The sequence below is a fragment of the Mobula birostris genome, chromosome 9 (assembly GCF_030028105.1).
Source record: "Mobula birostris isolate sMobBir1 chromosome 9, sMobBir1.hap1, whole genome shotgun sequence".
Taxonomy (NCBI): domain Eukaryota; kingdom Metazoa; phylum Chordata; class Chondrichthyes; order Myliobatiformes; family Myliobatidae; genus Mobula; species Mobula birostris.
Window position 1 is genome coordinate 104,746,446 of NC_092378.1, and position 25,439 is coordinate 104,771,884.

The 25,439-nt window shown below is 41.8% G+C and overlaps 2 protein-coding genes and 1 long non-coding RNA gene across 8 annotated transcripts in view; 2 read left to right on the plus strand and 1 right to left on the minus strand.

The window, feature by feature from the left end:
• unkl (unk like zinc finger) overlaps positions 1–1,864 on the minus strand; it is a 154,884-nt gene extending 153,020 nt beyond the window's left edge. For both annotated transcript variants that reach the window (XM_072268524.1, XM_072268523.1), the window contains exons 1-2: positions 1,787–1,864; positions 1,284–1,493 (exon numbers count right to left, since the gene is read on the minus strand). In XM_072268524.1, the coding sequence (XP_072124625.1) occupies positions 1,284–1,493; positions 1,787–1,851 (275 nt within the window). In that variant the 5' untranslated portion in view covers positions 1,852–1,864. The remainder of the gene's footprint in view (positions 1–1,283; positions 1,494–1,786) is intronic.
• Positions 1,164–16,959, plus strand: LOC140202927 (uncharacterized). Of its 2 annotated transcripts, XR_011887234.1 has the most exons (3): positions 1,164–1,513; positions 5,449–5,529; positions 15,913–16,959. It is a non-coding gene; the product is annotated as an uncharacterized lncRNA (long non-coding RNA). The 2 variants fall into 2 exon arrangements; XR_011887233.1 differs by lacking the exon at positions 5,449–5,529 and having other exon boundaries at positions 1,164–1,489.
• A 1,340-nt stretch (positions 16,960–18,299) lies between these two features.
• Positions 18,300–23,453, plus strand: LOC140202928 (histone H3.3A). Of its 4 annotated transcripts, none has more exons than XM_072268528.1 (4): positions 18,300–18,431; positions 19,495–19,637; positions 22,364–22,517; positions 23,091–23,453. In XM_072268528.1, the coding sequence occupies exons 2-4, from the start codon at positions 19,510–19,512 to the stop codon at positions 23,217–23,219; spliced, it is 411 nt and encodes a 136-aa protein (XP_072124629.1). In that variant the 5' UTR covers positions 18,300–18,431; positions 19,495–19,509; the 3' UTR covers positions 23,220–23,453. The 4 variants fall into 4 exon arrangements, with proteins under 4 accessions (XP_072124629.1, XP_072124631.1, XP_072124628.1 ...); XM_072268530.1 differs by lacking the exon at positions 18,300–18,431 and adding an exon at positions 18,958–19,054; XM_072268527.1 differs by lacking the exon at positions 18,300–18,431 and adding an exon at positions 19,062–19,147.
• The last annotated feature ends 1,986 nt before the right edge of the window (positions 23,454–25,439 follow it).

Here is a 25,439-nt window from a genome sequence, read left to right on the forward strand (position 1 = left end):
GCATGCACTTTATTCAACTTTTCATGATTTTAAAGTGATGCTTTCCAACATTTCCTCTAATTTTATGACTTTACATTTAATTACATAAACTATCATTAAAAATTAATTGTACATATAACCACAGAGTTTAATTTACATATTTTAAAATAAGTGTCTTTTTCTAATTGCAAGTAGATGAGGGGAAATAAACCATACAGCTATATGGCAATGTTGTTTAAATATATTTAGTTGGCCATGATGTAATTTGGGACAATAAGTCATGAAACTATTTAAATAGCTATCTTCCACTTTTTACATTGCCAGAAAATGCCATCCCAGTAAAACTTTGAAGCACAGAGAAATACATTTCATAACAAGAAGCATTTTCAATTTGTTTACAGATTTATGTTTGATAATGTGACCTGTAATAAACTGCAGAGCTGTTCAATGTTATGACGTCAGGAAATGCCACTTCAACTTAATATGAAAAGTTCATATAAAGTTTCAACTTTAAAAATCTACTTCAAAATACATTAATGAATTAATGCAATACATTTCTTTCTCAAAATTGAAAAATTAGGAAACTATACACAATTCAACATTGCAACTGATACAGAATTACTTTTTGACAGTGTGCATCTATAGATGTGGATATGGTATCATGAAAACAAAACAAGCAAAAAAAATGACAAGTATAAATAAAATCACATATGTAGTCACAGGAAACAACTGGAAAATCTCCAAGCCCATGTGGCCTAGCTTCATTAATTTTCAAACACGTATTGCTTTCAAGTGCACTGACTAAAATTTACAAAATGAAGATTAAGCAAATTGTATTGCTAGAATATATCTAAATGATTGCCACAGCTCACACCGTAAAAGTTTGTTACTTCACCACCCTCTATCCCTAGAAAAAGACCTCTATCAATACACTGAAGTAAATTCGGAGGCAGTACTTTAGTTAATCTAATAAGCGAATAAAATGTTTGTTTTAAAATGAAATAAACCATGCAAACAGAATATCGCTTTTCCAAGTTACGGAATCTTGGACAACTTCACAATCCTGAGGCAGAAAAACCCAGCCTACCACAGATCAACACGGGGGACAAGGGTTGTCACAATGGAAAACTGCAGACCTGAATCAACAACCCGCCATCGAGTAACATTCCATTCACCAGCCCCGAACCCCAAGTCCGTGGCAACAGTGAAACTCCTGAGGGGGCGGGCCCAGGCGCGTCCCTCTGGCTATTTCCTCGAACACACCTCCCACGGCCCGAGTACCAAACAGTGTCCTATTCACTCACTCGTCTCCGTCCGGGCAGATCCCTGTCGTCTCATCGTATTTCGTGCAATAGACGTCTGGGCTGTAGTTGAAGGTACCATCCCGCCTCCTGATGGGCCTCCGCCGTCTCTGGTTCAGGAAATGCCAGTGGAAGCAGGTGAAGGGCCTGTGTTGGGCGCACTTGTGCTGCAAGAAGAGCGGGCATTGCTCCGTGCGGAACTCTTTAAGGTACCTGCAAAATAAAACGCGAAGGTTAGAGACTGACTTGCACAAGACGAGCCGAGGGAGGTATCTAACCGAGGTTGGGGGCGGGGGTAGGGGGGGACAGAGAATGGGCCTGCGGACAGGGGGGCCGAGGCCTGGGCCTGGCGGGCGGGGGAGGGTCGCTACTCCGAGACTAAATTAGCTAGCGTGAAGAGATTTGTTGGATAGCTTTCCTGCCGCTGCGTTTTTCGCTTCTAGCTGGTTGCAGCGTGCTCCGTGCGCGCTTGCGGCGCTGCGGCGGCGGGTGGGCTCGGTACCTACGTGTAATGAGACGGTTTCTCGGTCTGAGGAGAAGCGCTCGGCGCAGCTTTCGAAACCGACGGCATTTTTAGTCAAAACAATGAAATGCGCGTGCGCGGCGCAAAGCGCGCCGGGTAATTGGCGGGACGGTTCAAACGCTGGCCAGGGACACGTGGCCAAAATTGGGGGCGAGTCCAGCCGGAGAGCGAGTGGTGGGGTCGGCGGGGCGGGGACCGGCGCGAGCGGGGTGGGGTCGGCGGGGCGGGGACCGGCGCGAGCGGGGTGGGGTCGGCGGGGACCGGCGTGGGCGGTGGGCCACTACCGTACCTGAAGAAAATCACCTCAGTGGTAAAATACATTCGAGAAAGTCCGTCTCTGGTGACCGGCACTTTATGAGAGAGATTTCAAAATAGTATGCAGAAACCACTGTCAATTAGTAAGTCAAAAATATTATCTCTCTTTCCTTTTTTTTAAATGCCTGCTATGTTGTTTATAATCAAGTCGTCACTGGAAAATGTAAAAATGTAGGATTCCGTTGAGGGAAATGGTCAGTGTTAGGACTTTTTATTCGTCAGCATTTCGCTAAATCTTGGTAGTTGCAAAATTGTCAATGGAGGCGTTGTGATTTTCTCAGATCGCGAAGGGTATTGTAGAAATGTCCAAATAATTGGCTAAAGTATTCTGTTGATTATAGTTACTTGCTGAACAGATATGACTGGTGAAAGTGTTTTCTCTAACTATACACATTTGAACTCCAGTCTACAGCTTGGTCTTGTGTAGAGATAATAATTTGAAGGGAAAATTGGAAATATAATCTAGAATCCCCGTCAATATAAATTACAACCCTGGATAACACGTGGAGTTTCTATCGTGTTTGTGGTGACTCAACCGGCTGAGTCAGATTGTCAGCGAGTAGCTGAATGTTTTCATCCTGTAAAGGACTTGTTTGTCTTAGTCGAGCGGCGCTGAGGTTTTCGATATTTGTTTGAACGACTAATATTTTAAAATGTAAAGAGGCGATATCCGTAACAGCTGGGTCACTCGGGCCCGAGAGCGTCAGCAACAGGAAATCTACTGTACCTTAACCTCTGATTCAAAATTGGAAGTGTGTAGTCAACAGAAAATACGGTCCGGTCTCTGTTGGGAGGAACTACGGTGCAGCGGTCAGCACCACAGCCTCAGTGTTTCGGTCAGTCTGCACTCGGGTCCTAACCTCAGGTCTTCTTTATATGAAGTTTTCATGTTTAGTCCGAGACCTGTGTGAAGTCCCTTCTTTTCCGTCGCCTTCCAAAAACGGTGGGTCAATTTGCAACTGTACGTTGTAAGTTATCCCTTGGTGTCGGTAAATGGTAATGTTGAAGGGAACTCGGCAGGTCGAGCAACGCTTGTGGGAGGGAATGAATTAGCGACGTTTTGGGTCGAAACACTGCCTCAGAGGAAGTAAAGGAATTAGAACATGTGTGTGCGAGATAATAAGTTGCACGACTACAGAGAGTTAAAGAGGAGTATTGGACTCTGGGGAGCCGGCATTGTAGTACAGTTAATTGGCCAATGCCGGTTATGACAGACAAAGGGGGAGTTGTAGTTTAGCAGATTGACCTCAGTCTTGCTGAGGCCAGCCGGCAACTCTCATACCTCCTCTTACTTGCCCCTTGAAGAGGACCCCACTCGGTACCAGCGGAAAATTGTCTCGGACACCATCACCAATCTCATCAACTCTGGAGAACTCCCATCCACAGCCACCAAACTCATAGTCCCCTTACCCCACACTGCTCGTTTCTACCTCCTATCCAAAATCCACAAACCTGTCTGGATAGACCAATTGTTTCTACCTGCTCCTGTCCCGCTGAGCTCTCCTATCCGCTGTGATGTTCACTCCCAAGAAGTTAAAGATGACGACCCTTTCCACTGCTTCACCGTTTAAGAGCAGTGGAGTTTGTTCATATTTTCTTGATTTCCCGATGTCGATAATCATTTTTTTTCATATTGAGTGAAAGATTCTGGTTATTGCATCATTGACTACAGCTCTGCCTTTAACATCATCATTCAAAATAAACTGATTCCTAAGCTCCGGAACCTGGGCCTTAGCGCTCAGATCTGCAGCTGGATCTTCAACTTCCTCACAGACAGGACCCAGGCTGTAAAAATAGGGGACAAGCTCTCTTCTACAATCACTCTGAGCACTGGTGCCCCCCAAGGCTGTGTACTCAGCCCCCTGCTGTCCTCACTGTACACCCATGATTGTGTAGCCAAGTTTCCATCAAACTCAATATATAAGTTTGCTGATGACACAACAATTGTAGGCCATATCTCGGGTAATGATGAGTTTGAGTACAGAGAGGAAATTAAGAACCTGGTGGCATGGTGCGAAGACAATAACCTATCCATCAATGTCAGCAAGACGAAGGAATTGGTTGTTGACTTCAGAAGGAGTAACGGACCGCATGACCCAATTTACATCGGTGATGCGCAAGTGGAACAGGTCAAAAGCTTTAAGTTCCTTGGACACGACCCACCCAGCCAACAGACTTTTCGTCCCTCTTCCCTCCGGGAGAAGGTTCAGGAGCTTGAAGACTCGTACATCCAGATTTGGGAACAGCTTCTTTCCAACTGTGATAAGACTGCTGAACGGATCCTGACCCGGATCTGGGCCGTACCCTCCAAATATCCGGACCTGCCTCTCGGTTTTTTTGCACTACCTTACTTCCCATTTTTCTATTTTCTATTTATGATTTATAATTTAAATGTTTAATATTTACTAATTTTAACTATTTGTAATATTTTAAATATTTAATATTTGTAATCCAGGGAGTGGGAAGCGCAGAATCAAATATCGCTGTGATGATTGTTCGTTCCAGTACCAATTGTTTGGCGACAATAAAGTATAAAGCATAAAAGTATAAAAAGTATTCTGACAGTTTCTGCACCTCCCCTCTATGCTGTTTCCTTGTTATTAGTAATTAATCCAATCACTGTGGTGTCCTTTGCAAATTTGATGATGGAGTTGGTGGAATCCCCCACAGTCATAGGTGAAAAGCGAGTAAAGAAGTGCGCTCAGTACATGTCCCTCCTGTGCATGGGAGTTCAGGGTCAGGGAGGCTGATGTGTACTTGCCCAGTCTGACTGTCTGGGTGCAGTTGATAAGAAGGTCCAGAATCCTGTTGCAGATTGATGTTTTGAGTACCAGATTGATTAGATTAGATTAGATTCAACTTTATTGTCATTGTGCCGAGTACAGATACGAAGCCAATGAAATGCATTTAGCATCTGACCAGAAATGCAAAGAATAGTGTTATTTACAAAATAACTGCGAATTTTAAAAAAAAAGTGCTAAAGCACACAAATATAGAAGTACTGAGACAGTACAATATGGATGCAATACTGCTTAGCGCTGTGATGAGAGGTTCAGCAGTGTCACAGCCCAGGAAGAAGCTCTTCCTGTGCCTGCTGGTGCGGGAACGGAGGCTCCTGTAGCGCCTACTGGAAGGGAGGAGAGTAAAAAGTCCATGGTTAGAGTGAGATGCATCCCTGATAATGCTTTTTGCCCTGCCCAGGCAGCGTTTATGGTAGATGTTCTCAATGGTGTACTTTACTGGCCAACTTGCTGGGAAATATGGTGTCGAAGGTAGAATCGAAGTCAATAAAAAAAAATGTATTCTGACATGGTTGTCCTTCTGCTCCAGGTATTCCAGTATGCCATGGAGAGTGATGGAGATGGCATCTTTGGTTGATCTGTTTTGCCTTGTAGTTGAACTGGTGCTGAGGTTAGTAACAACAACTACTACTACTACTAGTATGTTGACTGAGGCCTAGGGGGCCATCATCTCCACTTCTCCCTCTCCCTCATCAGTGTGTTCAGTTCATCTACATTAGCCGCGCCGCTGTCTTCTAGGGGCATGTTGACCACGGTCTTGGGAGGGCGCCCAGGGTTCATCCTCCTGTGCTTGAGCTCCCATATGATGACTAGGCTGGCAGGTAGCTCTGGGTGGCATAGACAGTGCCCCGCTAGTTGCAGTCTTCTCGCCTCGATTTTAGTAGTGAGCACTGGTAGGTCTTCATAGAGCTCGACATTCATCATATGTTGTTGCCAACACACGTCAAGAGCCTCCAGAGCATTCCTGTATAGCAACCATTAGAGACTTTCACATAGTCTTGGTGAGTGTCCACGTCTCGCATCCATACATGGGAATGGACTCTATGACTGCTATGAAGATTCTCTTTTTAAGCCCTCTGGTCAGGTTTGACTTCCAGATTTCCTTCATGTCGTTCATAGCCTTCCACGCCAGCACCTTCTGTATCTTTATGTCCTTCTCCGAACTCATCATTCTTGACCCAAGGTACTTGTAGTCAAAAATATTCTTAATGGTATCATTCTTTACGGTCTTGAGAGTACCTTCGTCGCAGTTAAACGCCATGTACTCTGTCTTTGTAGCGTTTATATGAAGTCCAACTTTATTGCACTCAATTTCCACTTTTGTCAGTAGCTGTTGTGCTTCCTCCATCTGGTCAGAGAGCAGGACTACGTCATCTGCAAAATTGAGATCTGTGAGCGTAACTGACAGGGGTTAGTAATGCCATTCTGTAAAAACCTAGAGCTGCAGAAACACCAGCAAAAACTCCAAAAGACCTCATCCCTGGGAGAGGAAGGAGCTTTGAAAGGAGGGTTACATCTAACGACAACTTGAAAGGCTGGCCCAGGACTGAGGACTCTAACGAGTTGCTGTCAGTGGCCTGTGCCCAAGTAGGAATGATGGGCTTAAGTAAGTAAAGGAAGCACCCATTCTCTACTGTTTGACTTACAGCCTTGTCTACAGCCATTGTTAGCTGATTTATTTTAGCCTAATTCAAGTAAAGCCCATCAAGCCCTCCAAACTTGGCATCATCCTTGTGAATCTGTTTTGCACTCTCTTAAGTAGTGATCAGAAATGCTTACAATACTTCAAGTGTTACCTAATGTAGGTATGGAACAACTATAACATTCAGAAAATAATTTTATTGCTTCCTATTACACCTGATTGAGGGTCAGATTGTGTTTCTTAATGGTCCTGCTGCCATTCCCTTTTGCCTTAAACTATCAACCAAATCACAACCTTCCATTTTGCCATTTCCTCCTTTCCACACTTTCTCTGAATCTTAACACCTGTTTTTATCTTTGACCTTATCTAATTTGGATTCATTGAGTTAAAGGATTATTTTGCCTACAGTTTGGAAGAGAATATCACATCTGAATTCCCTTCATAGATCTGTGCATTTCTGACTTCTACACTTGCACACTGCAAAACAGGTTGGGAATTCAGATTCTCGGACTTGTGACCTTCCAGTCTGCTATCAGAGAGTAGAGGATAATCAAATTGATCAGGGGCTGTGGATGCAATTAGTATCTGGCCCCCTAGCTTAATGTCAGACATGGCTGGCTTTTTTTTTTTTTTGGCGTTTTGTAAAATAAAGCCATCAAAGGCAAAAACAGTTTTTATTGCCCAATGATAACAGCCACCAAGGAGTCACTTCCTTGGATCACTGCAGCCATTTTGGTAAAGGTGATTTGGAGCAGAGATTTCAAGAGCAAGACCCAGCAGTGATGAAGGAACAGTAATGTATTTCCGAGTTGGGATCACGTCTTGCTGGAGAACCTGCAGATGTGATGGTCCCAGCACCTACTGTTCTTGTCCTTTTTGGCAGTTGGGTTTATAGGTTTTGGAGATACTGAGGAATTACCTAGGAGAGTAACTGCAGAGCATTTTATAGATGGCACACACCTCAATGCATTATTAGTAATACCAATGAATATTGAAAGAACAGGGTGATATGCAGGCAGCTTTGTTCTAGATGAATTGAGCTCCCTGAGAATTGTTGGATCTGAACTCGTGCAGGCAAGTATAGAATATTTCATCACACTTTTGATTTGTGCCTTGTAAACGGTGCAAGGACATTGGATAGTCATGAAGTGAGTATCCTCTTCAGATCACCTCTTGGTGAATATTACTTGCCACTTAACAGTCAAATTAATTTTGCAATGTTTATGTGACTGGCCCAGTTAAGCTCTTGGCCAGTGGTGACTCCAGGATATTAATAGTATGGACTTGGAATAAGAATGCAGCCATATGTAAATGATATGCAGTTCAACTGTCACGTGTGTTCCACCAGCGGTCTCCAACCACCGGGCCGCGGACCAGTACCGGGCCACAAAGCATGCACTACCGAGCCACGAGGAAACGATATGATTTGGCGATAGGAGTCAGCTGCACCTTTCCTCACTCCCTATCATGCCCACTGTTGAGACTGAACGCATGCGTCATCCATGTCAGCGCAGGAAGGAGATCAACTCCTCGAGCTTGCAAATGATGGCGAGCTGAAAAGCATGTTTGACATAACATCTCTGCCGGCATTCTGGATCAAAGTCAAGGCTAAATATCCTGAGATAGCCACGAAAGCACTGAAAACGTTGCTTCCATTTCCAACATATCTCTGCAATGAATGCCAACGAAAACTAAATTGCAGAATAGACTGGACATAAGGAACCTCCTTCGAGTATCGCTGTCTCCCATTACCCCTCGATAGGGCCATCTTGTTGCAGGGAAACAAGCCCAGGGTTTCCACTGATTCAGCGATATTGGTGTGTTGCAATGATTTTATATGTTCATTATGGGGAAAATATGTGCTGTGTGTTTAATATCCAAATGTTACTTAAAATGTTATGCTATCGATTTATATAACCATATAACAATTACACCACGGAAACAGGCGATCTCTGCCCTTCTAGTCCGTACTGAACGCCACTCTCACCTAGTACCACAGACCTGCACTCAGCCCATAACCCTCCATTCCTTTCCTGTCCATATACCTATCCAATTTTTCTTTAATGATAATATGGAACCTGCCTCTACCACTTCTACTGGAAGCTCCCCTGATAATTGACTTATCGCATTCATGCAAGGAAAATATGTGCTGTGTGTTTAATGTTAAATTCGTTAGATAAACCCTTTTAGAAACGAAATTGAATGTATTAGCCACTTATCACCTATATTGTGTTCATGATTAACACCCCCCCCCAACAGAATCGCCAAAACCGATTTGTAGAAAAAAATCGGCACGAACACGCATGCGCACTGGTGCCTGCGCAAGGCTTCATGGTCATTGTAGTGTTTCTTGGGGTAAACCCAACGTATCTGACTGCTACTCTTGTTCGTTGGCAACCTTACCACCCCCCACCCCCACCCCGGTCAGCCGGTCCGCAAGAATATTGTTAATATGAAACCGGTCCGCAGTGCGAGAAAGGTTGGGGACCCCTGTGTTAGGCAATGAGCATCTCCAGCTTTAGTGGTGAAAATGCTACATGTAATCTATCAACTCGTGCCTGAATGTTATCGTGGTCTTGTGTATGGCTCATTTTGCGAGGAGTTGTGAAAGTAAAGGAACATAGTGCATTTCTTGCTGAACATTTTTACTTTTGACCTTCTGGTGGAAGGAAAATGGCCAAAGATGATTGGGCTTGGGTCATTGCCCTAAGGAGTTTCTGCAGTGTTGACTGGGCTCTGGTCTCCAGTAACAACAACCATTTTCCTTTGTGTAAGATATGACACTAACCATTGGTATGGTTTCCTCTTGAGGCCCTTCAGTGGCAATTACCAAGGTTCCTTAGTAGCCCAACCAGTCACTTGTAGCTTTGATCTATTGGGCAGTCAGTAATGCTTTACTTCTGAAATTCACCAAATACATCTTTACCTCCTTTTGTTTTCTTCCCCCCCCCCCACTCCATTCTCCACTTTCTGCTGGGATCACCCCCTCCTGGCACTTATCACCCCGCAAGCAGAAGAAATGCTCCACCTGCCCAGTCATCTCTCTCCTCTCTGTCCTTCCATGTAAGGCAATCCTACAGCTGCAAATGTTGGGCTTGTCAACTGTATATGGTGCTCCTGATGGGGCCTCCTCTACATTGCAGAGACCCGGCATAGATTGAGGGACCACTTTGTCAAGCACCTCAGATCCATCTGCAAAAAACAGGATTTACTGGTGTCCAGCTATTTTAATTCCAATTCCCATTCCAACATTTTGGTCCTTGGCTTTCTCTACTGCCACGAAGAGTCCGCACAGATTTGAGGAGCAACACCTCATATTCTGTCTCAGTAGCCTCCAACCTGATGGCGTGAAGATAAATTTCTCCAACTTCTGCTCCCCCCCCTTTCTATTTTCCTCTCTTGCCTCTTCACCTCACCTGCCTATCACCTCACTCAGGTGCCCTTCCTCCTTCCCTTGCTCCCATGGTCCAAACTCCTCTCCTATCAGATTCCTCTTCCATCAGTCCTTTACCTTTCCCACCTATCACCTCCCAGATTCTTACTTCGATCCTGCCCTCCCCTCCAACCCCCCAGCCCTCTTGGCTTCACCTATCACCTTCCCAAGTAATTCTCAACATTTTTGAATAGATACCAGTGTTGGAACTGTTTCGGTACTACTCTTTGGTTGGAGGTGTGCATGGTTTTTTGGGTAATGGACATTGAAAAATCACTTGGAGTAGGTTATCTTCTGTAGGCAAGGAGGCTTTGACTAAGTGTTCCAGGGAATCATCTTAATAGCAGGAAGGCCAAATAAAAGGTCTATCTCCAGTTCACCCATAACAAGCCTCAAAATCATTGATACCAGCAGCACCACCTGAACATGAGAGCTAAGATTATCACAAGTGAATCTCAAATTAAGGTTGACAGGTACACCAACTATGCTCTGCCATGAACATCATAGCTACAAAATACTTCTGTTCATCTTGGCTCAATAGCCATCTTACCAGACATGCTAGACATCCATATTGGAACATGATCCAAACCCTACAAACCAGTGATAGCCCCATCTCTATGGTGCACATGTTGGCCGATGATAAACAGCTGTCATCACAGCCTGGTTACAAATTAGAGTAATGAAGTGCCTGGCTTTATCCTTTCAAGAAAAGACCAGGGGTGATGGGGGGGGGGGGGGGGGGAACGGAACATGGTAGGAGTATCAAAACCAAGGGGAATTAGCTTGAAGGTGAAAGGAAAGACCTTTAAAAGGGATCTGAGGGGTAAAGATTTTTTAAACAATGCTTGATATCTGAAATCTGCCCGAGGTGGTGGTAGAATGACAAAAGACAACATGTACCAGCTACCAAGATATGCCGATGACTATGTAGTGCGTAGACCATTCAGTAATGGAGCAAGACCCTCAAAGAGATGCTACTACAGCTCGAGGCAACAGAGTTCAATTCTGGCGCTGATTGTAAGGAGTTTGTACATTCTCCCCATGAGCGCTCCAGTTTCCTCTGAAAGTCCAAAGGCATACCAGTATGTAGGTTAATTGGTTATTGTAAATTGTCCTGAGATTAGACCAGCGTAAATTAGGTGGGTTGCTGGGTGGCATGGCTCATTGGGCCAGAAGGGTCTGTTCCACGTTGTGTCTTTGAATAAATGAATAGGTTTGCGGGTATTTTTGACTGCATCTTACTATTTAAAAAGTAATGCTCATTTCTGCACATACCCTAGAGTAGCATATATAATTGAGATATGAAGTGCTTAGTTGCCCAAGGATAGTCATGGTTCTGTTAAGTGTGACAAACTGCACTTTAAGCCACACACATCAAAGTTGCTGGTGGATGCAGCAGGCCAGGCAGCATCTCTAGGAAGAGGTACAGTCGACGTTTCAGGCCGAGACCCTTCGTCAGGACTTTGATGTGTGTTGCTTGAATTTCTAGCATCTGCAGAATTCCTCATGTTTGCACTTTAAGTCAGTCCCTTTTACCAATGCTATCTTAAAGTTTTGGTGTTTGTATTTTCCATTTTCTTGCATTTTAGGAAATATCAATGCTCTAGAGCAGGAAAACTTGTGCATCAAATAGGACCATTTGCTTTGTTGTGAATCTGAGTGAAAAGGGAGAAAGAAACACTTTCAGTTGAACCAATGGTACCAGCAGAGACAGAAAGTGTTTGGATAGTTTAGAAACCAAACCACATGCCTAGGAAGAGGCATGGCTATGTGAAAGGTAAGCCGCAGCACAGTTATTATGAGACACGTGACAAAGATGATACTGCAGTGCTAGCAAGAGAAATTGTCTAGTTCTTCAGAAGAGTTGATTACACAGACTACAAAGAGCCAGTTGCAAGAGGTTCAAAGCATCTATCCATATACAACTCTGAAATTTGTCTTCTCCAGATAGCCACAAAATGAAGAACATGAAAATCTCAAATAAAGAACATGAATGCCACTTAAACTAAGAAATCCCGAGCAACACTAAAAATAATCAATTGCATTCCAATGTTTGGGAATAGCTGCACCAATGGTTCAGATATCTGGAAAGGCAGTAAGAATCCATATACTTTAGAAACCATAGAAAAACTACAGCACAGAAACAGGCCTTTTGGCCATTCTTGGCTGTGCCGAACCATTTTCTGCCTAGCCCCACTGACCTGCACACGGACCATATCCCTCCATACACCTCCCATCCATGTATCTGTCCAATTTATTCTTAAATGTTAAAAAAGAACCCGTATTTACCACCTTGTCTGGCAGCTCATTCCATACTCCCACCACTCTCTGTGTGAAGAAGCCCCCCCTAATGTTCCCTTTAAACTTTTCCCCCCCTCACCCTTGACCCATGTCCTCTGGTTTTTTTTCTCCCCTTGCCTCAGTGGAAAAAGCCTGCTTGCATTCACTCTATCTATACCCATCATAATTTTATATACCTCTATCAAATCTCCCCTCATTCTTCTACGGTCCACGGAATAAAGTCCTAACCTATTCAACCTTTTTCTGTAACTGAGTTTCTCAAGTCCCGGCAACATCCTTGTAAACCTTCTCTGCACTCTTTCAACCTTATTTATATCCTTCCTGTAATTTGGTGACCAAAACTGAACACAATACTCCAGATTCGGCCTCACCAATGCCTTATACAACCTCATCATAACATTCCAGCTCTTATACTCAATACTTTGATTAATAAAGGCCAATGTACCAAAAGCTCTCTTTACGACCCTATCTACTTGTGACGCCACTTTTAGGGAATTTTGTATCTGTATTCCCAGATCCCTCTGTTCTACTGCACTCCTCAGTGCCTTACTATTAACCCTGTATGTTCTACCTTGGTTTGTCCTTCCAACGTGCAATACCTCACACTTGTCTGTATTAAATTCTATCTGCCATTTTTCAGCCCATTTTTCCAGTTGGTCCAAGTCCCTCTGTAGGCTCTGAAAACCTTCCTCACTGTCTACTACACCTCCAATCTTTGTATCATCAGCAAATTTGCTGATCCAATTTACCACATTATCATCCAGATCATTGATATAGATGACAAATGACAATGGACCCAGCACTGATCCCTGTGGCACACCACTAGTCACAGGCCTCCACTCGGAGAAGCAATTCTCTACTACTACTCTTTGGCTTCTACCATTGAGCCAATGTCTAATCCAATTTACCACCTCTCCATGTATACCTAGCGAATGAATTTTCCTAACTAACCTCCCATGCGGGACCTTGTCAGAGGCCTTACTGAAGTCCATGTAGACAATATCCACTGCCTTCCCTTCATTCACTTTCCTGGTAACCTCCTTGAAAAACTCGAATAGATTGGTCAAACATGACCTACCACGCACAAAGCCATGTTGACCCTCCCTAATTAGTCCCTATCTATCCAAATGCTTGTAGATTCTGTCTCTTAGTACTCCTTCCAATAATTTACCTACTACCGACGTTAAACTTACCGGCCTATAATTTCCCGGATTACTTTTCGATCCTTTTTTAAACAACGGAACAACATGAGCCACCCTCCAATCCTCCGGCACCTCACCTGTAGACAGCGACATTTTAAATATTTCTGCCAGGGCCCCTGCAATTTCAACACTAGTCTCCTTCAAGGTCCGAGGGAACACCCTGTCAGGTCCCGGGGATTTATCCACTCTAATTTTCCTCAAGACAGCAAGCACCTCCTCCTTTTCAATCTGTACAGTTTCCATGATCTCACTACTTGTTTCCCTTAACTCCATAGACTTCATGCCAGTTTCCTTAGTAAATACAGACGCAAAAAACCTATTTAAGATCTCCCCCATTTCCTCTGGTTCCGCACATAGCCGACCACTCTGATCTTCAAGAGGACCAATTTTATCCCTTACAATCCTTTTGCTCTTAATATACCTGTAAAAGCTCTTTGGATTATCCTTCACTTTGACTGCCAAGGTAACCTCATGTCTTTTAGCCCCCCTGATTTCTTTGTTAAGTATTTTCTTGCACTTCTTATACTCCTCAAGCACCTTATTTACTCCCTGTTTCTTATACATGTCACACAACTCCCTCTTCTTCTTTATCGGAGTTGCAATATCCCTTGAGAACCAAGATTCCTTATTCCTATTCACTTTGCCTTTAATCCTGACAGGAACATACAAACTCTGCACTCTCAAAATTTCTCCTTTGAAGGCTTCCCACCTGCTGATCACACCTTTGCCAGAGAACAACCTGTCCCAATCCACGCTTTTTAGATCCTTTCTCATTTCTTCAAATTTGGCCGCCTTCCAGTTCAGAACCTCAACCCGAGGACCAGATCTATCCTTGTCCATGATCAAATTGAAACTAACGGTGTTATGATCACTGGAACCAAAGTGCTCCCCTACACAGACTTCCGTCACTTGTCTTAACTCGTTTCCTAACAGGAGATCCAATATTGCATTCCCTCTAGTTGGTCCCTCTATATATTGATTTAGAAAACTTTCCTGAACACATTTTACAAACTCTAAACCATCTAGACCCCTAACAGTATGGGAGTCCCAATTAATATATGGAAAATTAAAATCCCCTATCATCACAACTTTGTTTCCTGCAGTTGCCTGCTATCTTTCTGCAGATTTGCTCTTCCAATTCTCGTTGACTATTGGGTGGTCTGTAATACAATCCCACTAATGTGGCCATACCTTTCCTGTTTCTTAGCTCCACCCATAAGGACTCAGTAGACAAGCCCTCTAATCTGTCCTGCCTGAGCACTGCTGTAATATTTTCCCTAACAAGCAATGCTGCTCCCCCCACCTTTCATTCCTCTGCCTCGATTACATCTGAAACATCGGAACCCTGGAATATTAAGCTGCCAGTCCTGCCCCTCCTGTAGCCAAGTTTCACTAATTGCTATAACGTCATAATTCCACGTGTCAATCCACGCCCTCAACTCATCCGCCTTTCCCGCAATATTCCTAGCATTGAAATATATACACCTCAGAAGATTTTTACCACCACTCACAACCTTTCTATTAGTGGATTTGCTTGAACTTTTAACATCATTTATGTTCACCCCAGCCACACTGTCAGATAGAAAGTTGGGATACCTGTTCTCTTCATTGGTGGTCTTTTTTTTTAATGGGTTCATTGGTGTTTCTTTGTTTTGTGGTTGCCTGTGAGGAGACAGATCTCAGGGTTGTATAATGTATACATAGATTATAAATGTACTTCGAACTTAATAGCTTTGAGGGTAAAGGTTACTATAGGAATATAGAGTCACAATCATCTTGAGGATGTATTTAATCATTTGCTCACTTCCAGGCCATGCTTGCACCTTCAGTTGACTGACTGTCACAATAAAAGTTTAAAAACTGAATTGCAGGAAATTTTACAACTCAGGATTCTATTCAACCTGTTTCTGTATCGGTTTAAAAAAAAGCTTCTCAGCCTAATCCCAGTTCTAGCGATTGATCTGTTTACTTGTAGTTCTTCAATACTCAGGTTTTTTTAAACAAGTGTTTGCAATGCTTGCTGTTCTTTTCCACCGTTTCAGTCAGCAGTCTCAGACCCTTGAGATCCTTTGAGCAAAAGCATTTTTCTTACCTTGTAGAAGTCGTGGCAAGGCAAGGAGGGTCTTTGAAAAGCCCAGCTTTCCTTTTTTACAGCAGCGAACCAGACTTTACTAAGATGACATAAGAATACAACGTATAAAAGAAGGAATCAAGGGGCGATTACTTGATTAATTTCAAAGTATCATCAGTTGTTAGCTTATAGTTTCCATTGACTTAACACCGGCATTGTGAATTGTCAAACGTACAACTTATCAGAGGGCAGAGTTAAAAATGATGCCAAAGAGCGACTTCTCCCAGCTTATCAGCAAAGCAATTAAATTCTTCCTATTCTAATGTCTCTATTATTCTTTTCAGGATGGCTGGGGTCCTATTGGGATCTTTGATCTACAGTGACCCCCAAAGACTTTTGCACAATTGTGTATTCCCGTTCTCGGAGCTCGCCAATCGGTCGCATTTCAATATGTCCAGGTTTGGCCTGATGTCGGGCAACTTTGGAGCCTGTGGACACTAATTCTCGCAGGTGTCGCAAACTAAAGTGTAGCAGGAACTGGAACATCGAAGACAGTGGGAGTGGCTATCAGGGGGCTCTACAATCGAGTCGGGGAACTCTAAATAAAAAAGCAATCCTTCAGACTGACTGCAACATTGATATAGTGACTGGTGTCTCCCCTGTTGCTATGGAAGGAGCAATATCTGACTAACAGAGAGACAGAGAAAGCCTGTGGGATGTTGAAATGTTGCATTGAACTGTTAGGTTTTGATGGACTGTAGACCATGATCTCTCTGTGGGGGGCTTTGCTTTTGCTTGCATGGTGAGTGCTGGGTATGCTGATGTTTTACACTAGAATAATGAGGGGGAGGGGTGATGGTTGATGCTCTTTGTGTGTGGGAGGGTGCTTTGGTGTTCTTGTGTCTTTCTTCTGTCATTAATTCTGTGAGTTTTTATCTTCTGTTTCGAGGATATCTGCAGAGAGTAAGAATTTCAGGTTGTATATTGTATTCATTCTCTGATGTTAAATGCAACTATTGGAACTATTGAAATTATGAATATCAGTTCTTTTTAATAAAGGCATTTCTCTGTTCCAACTTCAGAACAGTGAAGTGACAAGGGCCATGCTGTTTTCCTTGTGCACAAGTGAATAAAAGTACGATTGAGTTTTCAAAGTTTAATTAATCAGCATAGACAATCTCTTAGAATTTATCAATTTTATTTATTATTATTATTTATTTTTGTATTTGCACAGTTTTTTGTGCACTGGTTGAACACCCAAGTTGGTGTGGTTTTTCATTGATTGTATTATGGATTTATTGAGTATGCCTGCAAGATATTGAATATCAGGTTTGCACATGGTGACATGTATGAACTTTGATAATAAACTTTGAAATTTGAATTTACTTTAATTATTTTTTTGTAATATAATTTTTATTGAGTTTTCAAAAAGAATACATGACTTTAATTATTTTTAAATATATGCCCCTCTATACTTGGGTGGAAAGGTCCTCATTGGGTCTAACATTCACTTCAGTGAAATTTCCATTCAGTCTCCCCTGTTGGAGAAAAATGAATCCTGCCTTATAGCTCAAATTTTCCATTCCTGGTAATTTCCATTTATGCCTCCTTAGCACCCTCTCCAGCTTTGCTTTAGCCATGACTGTGTGCAGACTCAAGCGGTGTCCTAACCACTAATCTATGTAATCTTACTACATCTTTCATAGTCTTATATTCAGTCGCTCATCTCAGAGAGAAAAGCTTTCCATGTCTCTTTAACCGCCTTTTCTAATTTGACCTATTACATTTCAAATCTTATTACTGAACGTAACAACCATACACTATCCTCATGAAACCCCATTGGGCCACAGTGTTCCAGTCATGTAAACGTCTATCAACCATTGCATTGTATTCTTCCCGTCCCTTCACAAATTTTTATCCAAAATTGGCTTATCTCCCCAGGACCACTAAGGCCTTGTATATTTGACCAGCCTGCCCACTGGGACCTTTCTATTGCCTTTAGAAAATCTATATATACTACTTTATTCTTTGCAGAAAATATTGAATAAAAGTTAGCCAGACGGGACCCTTCCTCGAGAAATCCATGTGGAATGCTCTTGTTTAATCTTTGTGTTTCAGATGTAGCTTTAGAAATCCTCTTGAATTAATTCTAAAAATTTATTTGGGACTGTAATTAAATTAACTGGCTTTTTAGTTAAACCAAGAAGTTTATCTCTTTTTTTTAACAACAATTCAAAGTTAGCAAGCCTTTTTTAAAAAGGAGTTAGGGCCTCCACAATTTGCTCCTTTGCTTTGCTATGTTTAATTGTCTGGTATATTTCAAGACTGATGATTTAGCCGTTTTAAGTGTTTCTAAATGTAATGCTTCCTCTCTTTGCTTCTGCCCTCACTATTTCACACTTCCTCTTCAACTACCCGATTAGCATCTTTTGTGTAAACAGTGGCAACATATTCATTTTACCGCATCCTCGGCCTCTGTACATGGGTTATCTATTTTGATCCCATATCGGCCCTACTCCTTTCTTGCACTTTGTGCGTTAAAGCACCTTTTGGAATTTCCTCATTTTGTCTGTCAATTTGTGTTAGTGGCCAAATAAAACGAAGTGATATTCAACTCTGAGTAATTCAGAAACCGCAATACACTGCGTCACTCATGTTATGTTCATGAGTTACAAGGTTATTTCCGCAGTGTTGCAACTCTGTAAACTACCGAATTGTGGCTTGAATTTCTAATTCAAAAATGATACGAGTATATGTGTACGGACTGTTGAGTGGACGAGGGATGGTGTTTTAAAGAGAAGTCTTGCTTGAAAGCTACTTCATCCAGGCCAAAAAATAGTTTTTCATCGCGGAGGAGAAATATGTAAGGCTATTCCACTGAATCGCAACACTTTTATCATGGCATATAAACGAAGTGTAAAATGAGATCTGGAAACGAACGTTGGTTTTTAAGAGGGGGTTGGTGAGTGCAGGTCTGATTAAATTACAGGATGAACAGCTCCTAGACTGTACCTCGGCCTGACCTAGGGATTGTCCACAGTTGCAAGAAGAGAATGGGAATGTATCTCGTAAAACATGACTCCCTGTCCTCTCTTTACGAGAACAGAAACGAGCAAAGGCGGACTGGCCGCCTTTCATCAGCAACTGGTGGTCATCGCCAAACCATTGGATTTTGACTTAATTTATTTGTTCAATTTCCAGTAACGTTGGCGTAAAATAACTTCCAGTTAGCAATCAATCTAAAACGATAAGTGAAGAATCTAAACTTTTGTTTTGGAATTTAAAAAAAGCTGAAGCAATTCCTTTTTGAAAATCAAGGTGTGAATTAAACACAGATGGGGCGGAGCCAGCGTTGTTTACTATCAGTACGATTGCTTCAGCAGTTTTGGCCAATGGACTTTAAGGAACGCTCATGGAACGTTGGCCCTGGAATGACGTCAAACGTGACACAAAAGTAGAGTACGACAGTCAGAGCGTGTAAAGCTTGTGCGTTAAATTTTGAGTAGAGATTTGTAATAGGAATGTCTCTGGTCTTTCCGTCTTCGGTCGGTTTTGCGTGAATACTTTTGCCATTGGATTGTGTGTACTATTCCCTGTAATTTCAGATTCGGGGCATGGGTGGGAATAAACAATGATAAACTATTATCTATTCAAAAGTTAATTTTATTGTCAAAGTATGCCACTGTGATCGGTAGCAGGATATTAAGTACGGTTTGGCTGGGCTCCGAGATGAAAGTGTTGCCATCGGGAGGGTTATGCGACCGCCATTTCATTACAAGAATTCGAGCCGGGGACCCGCCCCCATACTCCCCTTTGGAGCCACAGCGCCGCCACGAAATGCAGGAAGGCTGGTGTGTGAGTGGAGGCCCTGGAGATTGGCGACGTAAACTTGAACGTAATGAAGTTTAATCTTTCCGTGTCTACAGATCCTATGAACGGAGATGGCTCGTACAAAGCAGACCGCCCGTAAATCGACCGGGGGTAAGGCGCCCAGGAAGCAGCTGGCCACCAAGGCAGCTAGGAAAAGCGCTCCGTCCACCGGTGGGGTGAAGAAGCCTCATCGTTATAGGTGAGTGGACTCCGGCTTGTACGGTCTCCCTCCTGTCTTTTAAGGCCATGGAATAATTCCCCATTAATAGATGTCCTCCTTTACGGTCTGTAATTACTTGTACCTTATTCCTTGAGTTATTTTAACTGAGCCTGTGGTTCAATTTGTCTTATAGTTAATATGTTTCGGTCTGTAAAGTCTCTTGCTGCTAGGGCCTGATTGACAGTAGGAGGCACTTGTTGACCGCTCGGGTCAATGTAGAAATCTTCCAGTCAGAGCCGTCCGCGTCAGTCGTCACTTCGGTTGTTTTTGATGTTGGGCTCCCCACGGAGACAAGTGGCGACTCCCTGCACTTTCACTGGATGAATTTGCCTGTTGAAATTGTACTGTGAACGCCGTTTGTGAAACAAAAACAGTGTGATGATTCGTCGACCGTTCATTCATTTTCATAAATGCGGCCTGACCTACTGAATTCCTTCAGCATTTTGTGTGTGTTTTCTGTAATACTCAAGTCAGGTAGCATTTGTGGAGAGAGAAACAGTTAACTTTCCGGGTTGCTGCTGAGTTATCACCAGAAACGGGGGAAAATTAAAACTGTAGAGAGAAGTCCGATTGTATGTTATGTGGTGTGCATCAGCGATACAGGTGGTATTGGGGCAGGGCCGAAAATGGGAGAGAAAAACTTTGAAATGGCAGTAGAGGAGAAAGGAAGAGTAAAAATTGATCCCGGGGTGGTTGAATGTCTAAAGCTGGTGTATTTGTACTCCAGAAGCCTACTTCGAGCAACTGAACTGTGTATATTCCTACTCCAGTGATACTGATACGGTGATGAGGTCAGTGTGATATCTGCCACTGGCATGAAGGGCTTAACTTTCGTAGACAGCTTGGGAAGTGATGTGCGCTTCTCTTTTGATGCAACCATGTTGGTTTTCCCCAGGCCCTTTGGCTTCTCCCTATATCCCAAGGCTATGTGGATTGTTTGGTTTTAAATACCACTGTAAAATGTCTTTCCTGTGTATGTGAATGGTAGAATTTGAAGGTGTGTGGAGAAATAGGTTGCAGGGAAAATTAATGGGGAATAGAATAGTTATTTTGAGCTGGTATCGGCTTTATTGGCTGAAATTTCCTCCCTCCTGCCTTAAAATAATGAAGAAATGAAATTGTAAATTTGTCTGAAGGTTTACTCTGCCAAAATTAGAATTCCATTAAGGACACGCACTGCTACTGAAATGCTGATGTTGAACACTGAAGAATCTGTACATATTATGATTTATCTTGTGTTGCAGACCTCCATCCACTATTTGTTAAGTGTAACACTTTCTGTTGGCCATTTGCCAGATGTCCATTTCTTTCCCTTGATGTGTCAGTTCAGAGTTTCCAGTTCAAGAATAAAAACTAGGCTGGTAGACAGAATGGTCAGGCTAGGCTATTATATCAGCACTTGTAACACCATGTTCATATAGATTACTGTACCTTGCTGTTCCTCACTTCCAGCAGATGCCTGTGCCTTGATTGAGATGAGGGGACAGTAGGAAGGGTGTTGTAGAGGCCCTTCACTTTTTTTCCAATTAAGTGGGATACTGTTTAAAATGACAGGTAATTGAAATCTTGATCACAAACACCATTCTTTTCAATGAAGAAAAATGACAGTAAGTCAAGATTTGTATTGTTTCCATTTTATTAATATTATACATATTTATAGTTGAGTCAACTCAATTAAATAGATTTGTTTTCTACTATGGTCCAAGTTTTAATGGATCGTTTTTATTCTGAAATTTTGAAAATTATTTTAAATTGTTTATGAATATTATTAACTTTGAATTTTTTATTTAGAAATACAGCGCAGTAACAAACCCACCCAGTCCAACACCATTCAGTTACACACCTGACCAATTGACTGACTAACCAATATACAGTTTTGGGGAGACCGTACGTACTCCTTAGTGGCAGAACTGAACCCAGGGTGCTGGCACTGTAATGGCATTATGCCAGTTGCTCCACAAGTGTGCCACTCTTTTGACAGATAGAAGTATTTCTGTCTGTCAAAAGGGCTTGTTACTTTAGGCATGAACATTCAGCTCATCAGCCAGAAGTTGTCTTCGAGAACATGGCAGTTTTATGGGTTTTTTTTTCATGAAAGTATATCAGTGATATATGCAAACTGCAGATACATATGTAAGAAGAGGCTTATGCTATTTGATATACAGAAACAATTTACTTTCCATATGCTTGTCATTTGTCAATTAATCTTTGAAATATCATTGATCTTAGCAGCATCCAAAGATGGCAGTAAAACTATCACCTGGTCTTAATCACTTGCCAGCTTGTACTCTTTCCCCACCCCAACACCACTTTATTCTGGCTTCTACCCCCTTCCTTTCCAGTCCTGATCAAGGATTTCAGCCCAAAATGTCGACTGTTTCTTCCCCTCCATAGATGCTGCCTGACTTGCTGTGTTCCAGCATTTTGTGTGGCTGAAATAACTGTTGTGCAAATGTGGATGTGCTAATTTGCTGCCAGTCACACAACCAACTGGGAATGCCCTTCTTCAGAAAGGATTATGTAGGTAAGCACAGATATGAGAGTAGCAAGTGCAGAGAGATCATGTTATGAGTATTTTGTGGTTACTGTGGTTTCCCTTATGGCATTGGAGAAATGTCAGCTGAAACTACTTTGACTTAACCTGACTGCTTTGCTAAATAGAGTGCATTTGCATTTTTTAGTAATGTTTATCTCAACACAAATAGGCCGGGCACAGTTGCTCTACGAGAAATCCGCCGATACCAGAAGTCCACTGAATTACTTATCCGTAAACTACCCTTCCAGCGTCTGGTCAGGGAAATTGCCCAGGACTTCAAAACTGACTTGAGGTTTCAGAGCGCTGCAATTGGAGCTTTGCAGGTATGGTATCTAATATTAGAAACTTCAAACCGAGTAATTCTGTTTGTGCCTATAACTGTAGGCTCAAATACCGATATAAAATCAATATCTAATACTTTGCCATTATCCAGTCACTTACAGTAAATACTTGTAGTCTGCTGATTAGATGTGAAGTACATTTAATGTTTGCATGTGGAGCCCTGCATTAGTTTCAAGTACACTTTAATTCTGAACTTGTTTAACTTATACAGCCCTATCAAGAATATAAAACTTGCCGTCATAGGATACTAGTGCCTGATATTGCACATTCCTTTTGAGGATATAACATCAGTGTTTGAGATTTCTTTGGGACAATATCTAATTCTGTTCTCTAGCCAGGTTGAATACCTTGGCTCAAACTTTCAAGGAAATGAATGGATAATGTGGAAGGAACAAACCATGAGCATGTTACATGTGGGGAAAATCTCAGGCAGTTTATATTGTTTTACAATGGGATTTTGACCCATTGGAAGTTAGAGTATAAAGGTAAATGTATAAGAAAGTAAATGTTAATTTATTACAACTTTTTAAGTGAAAGATTTAACTTAATTGCAGGAAGCCAGTGAGGCCTATTTGGTTGGCTTATTTGAGGACACCAATTTGTGCGCCATCCATGCTAAAAGAGTAACTATCATGCCCAAAGACATTCAGCTGGCCCGGCGAATCAGAGGAGAACGTGCTTGAAATTATGCATTATGTAAAATTTTCTGTAAAAGTTAATTGTATTTTGGAATCAGTATTTGAAAATGATAATTTCTAAAGCATTTTTGGACTGTAGTCTTGACTTGTGAAGGCTAGGCCATGTTTCACATCTTTGTTAGTATTGACAGCAACTTGCAGCATTGAAGTAGCAGATCATTTTGTAAGCATTCCATGACACTTGGCTCAGGTTTCAAAATAAAACATTTTGTATCTTTAGTCTGTAATGTTTTTACATCACACAAATTGGGGATGGGAACTGCAGACTTCGTATTGCAGTTTTTTTTTGGGGTGGAGGTTGTTTCCGCCAAGGTTCTAAATTAAAGTTCACTACCTCAGCTATGTCAAATGGCATTTCTTCAAATTCAAAGTTTTATCTTGAAAGGTGAAAGCTGTTTTGAAGATCTGTATTTATTGCTCAAGAAGCTGTTGGTGAGCAAAGTTGTAACTTGCAGTCAGGAAAGTTTTTTTTAGAAAAAACTGTCCTGAAGGTTTTTTGACATGAGTTATTAAATCTTTTTTTCCCCCGGGGGGCTACCTGACCTGGTGTTTTTCTAGCATTTTCTATTTTTATTTCGTATGAACTAAAATATTACACTATCTGGATTTCAACTATTATTGGCCAACACACACCCCAGCATCCTTGCTCTATATGTCTATCCTTCCAAAATATGAAGTACTCTAGAGAATATTTTAGATCCCAGTCTTCACATAATCAAGAATATGCATTTTAAACATGTGTGAAGGTGGAATTGAAAACTTATATAAAGTTGGAAAAAATGGGGATGGAAACAATAGGCCAACCAAGATATTACTGTTAATTAAAATACCAGATTTCTACTATGGTTTTATTTCTGGTATTGTATTCCCCAGTCTACTATGAACATTGTGAAGGGCCTACTGATGGAGCCATACAAAAGAGTACACAACAATATTCCAGTTCTTGTTTTCAAAAATATAATTACAGAAGTACTTCAGTTTTAAAAAAATCAACTATTTAGAACAATCACAATGATCGAATGCAAATGGTTCCTTTGTATCACAATTCTTACCTTTCCATCTGACAGATTGTTTGTACCAATGATTCCTGTGTTAGTTTTACCTGATTAATGTTGCCTTACATATCTAGAAACATGCTGCATTCCAGCAATTATGGTGTAGCAAGATGGAGGTGAGAAACATTAGCATTATATAATTGCACAATAATGTATTTACAGATGGTAAAGCAGGCTTTAGATCAGATGACATGCATATTAAAGGACAATATTCAAAAGACTCACCTGCCTGTCTCCCAGAACAAAAGAAAACACCACCAACCACCTTCCACTCATTCAGTACAAATCCCTCTACCTCTTTTTGGGATCTCAATTAAATGGACACATGCTTCAAGTTGAATATAGAGTAGGAAACCAGGCTGAGATGTATTTGGCTTGTTGTTACCATCTGCCCATAGATACACAAGGGAAGTTGCATTACTTATGGTTGCAGGTTTGCTGAAACCTGCCATGTCTCACTTCACTTCCACCATTAACATGCTGTGGTTAAACTGCAATATCAGACTGATATTAATAATGCATTATTGTCATCAATAATCAGAGAATGTGAAGGGCTAAAACCTGAAACTACTCATGTAGTTTAAATGTTTTCTCCCCAATGACTGCTCTGATAGGAGAACTCAGTTCCTCAGGCAAAGGCCTCCCCAGATTATTGAAACTTTATAAATAAGGTATTAATAGAAATGTTCAGTCTCAACATTGCAAATTAGGACTAAGAGGTGAAATAGTGACAATTTTGGACTAGCTCAAAGAGCTAAATAACACAAATTATGTTGGTGTCACAAAGACTGTAACTGAGTAACCACACACACAGATCAAGGATTAAATGTGAACAACTGGTGTAGAAATAGATTGGAATAATTGATGCAAACAGAATATAACTTTTACCATTCAGAGGCAGGTCATTCAATGCTTAGTTCTCAGTTAATACTAAGTAGGAAGAAAACCATGAAGTGTTGTATCTCTCAAATTCTGCTTCTGAAAGAATCTCAAGAACTTGGGTGGAATATTCCAACAATAACATTTCAACCTGTACAAATTTAAACTGAGGTTCAGCCAGTGTGCAGTTAAAGGAAATAAAAGCAGAAAATGCTATAAATACTCAGCAAGTTGGGCAACATCTGTAGAGGGAGTAACAGAATTAACGTTT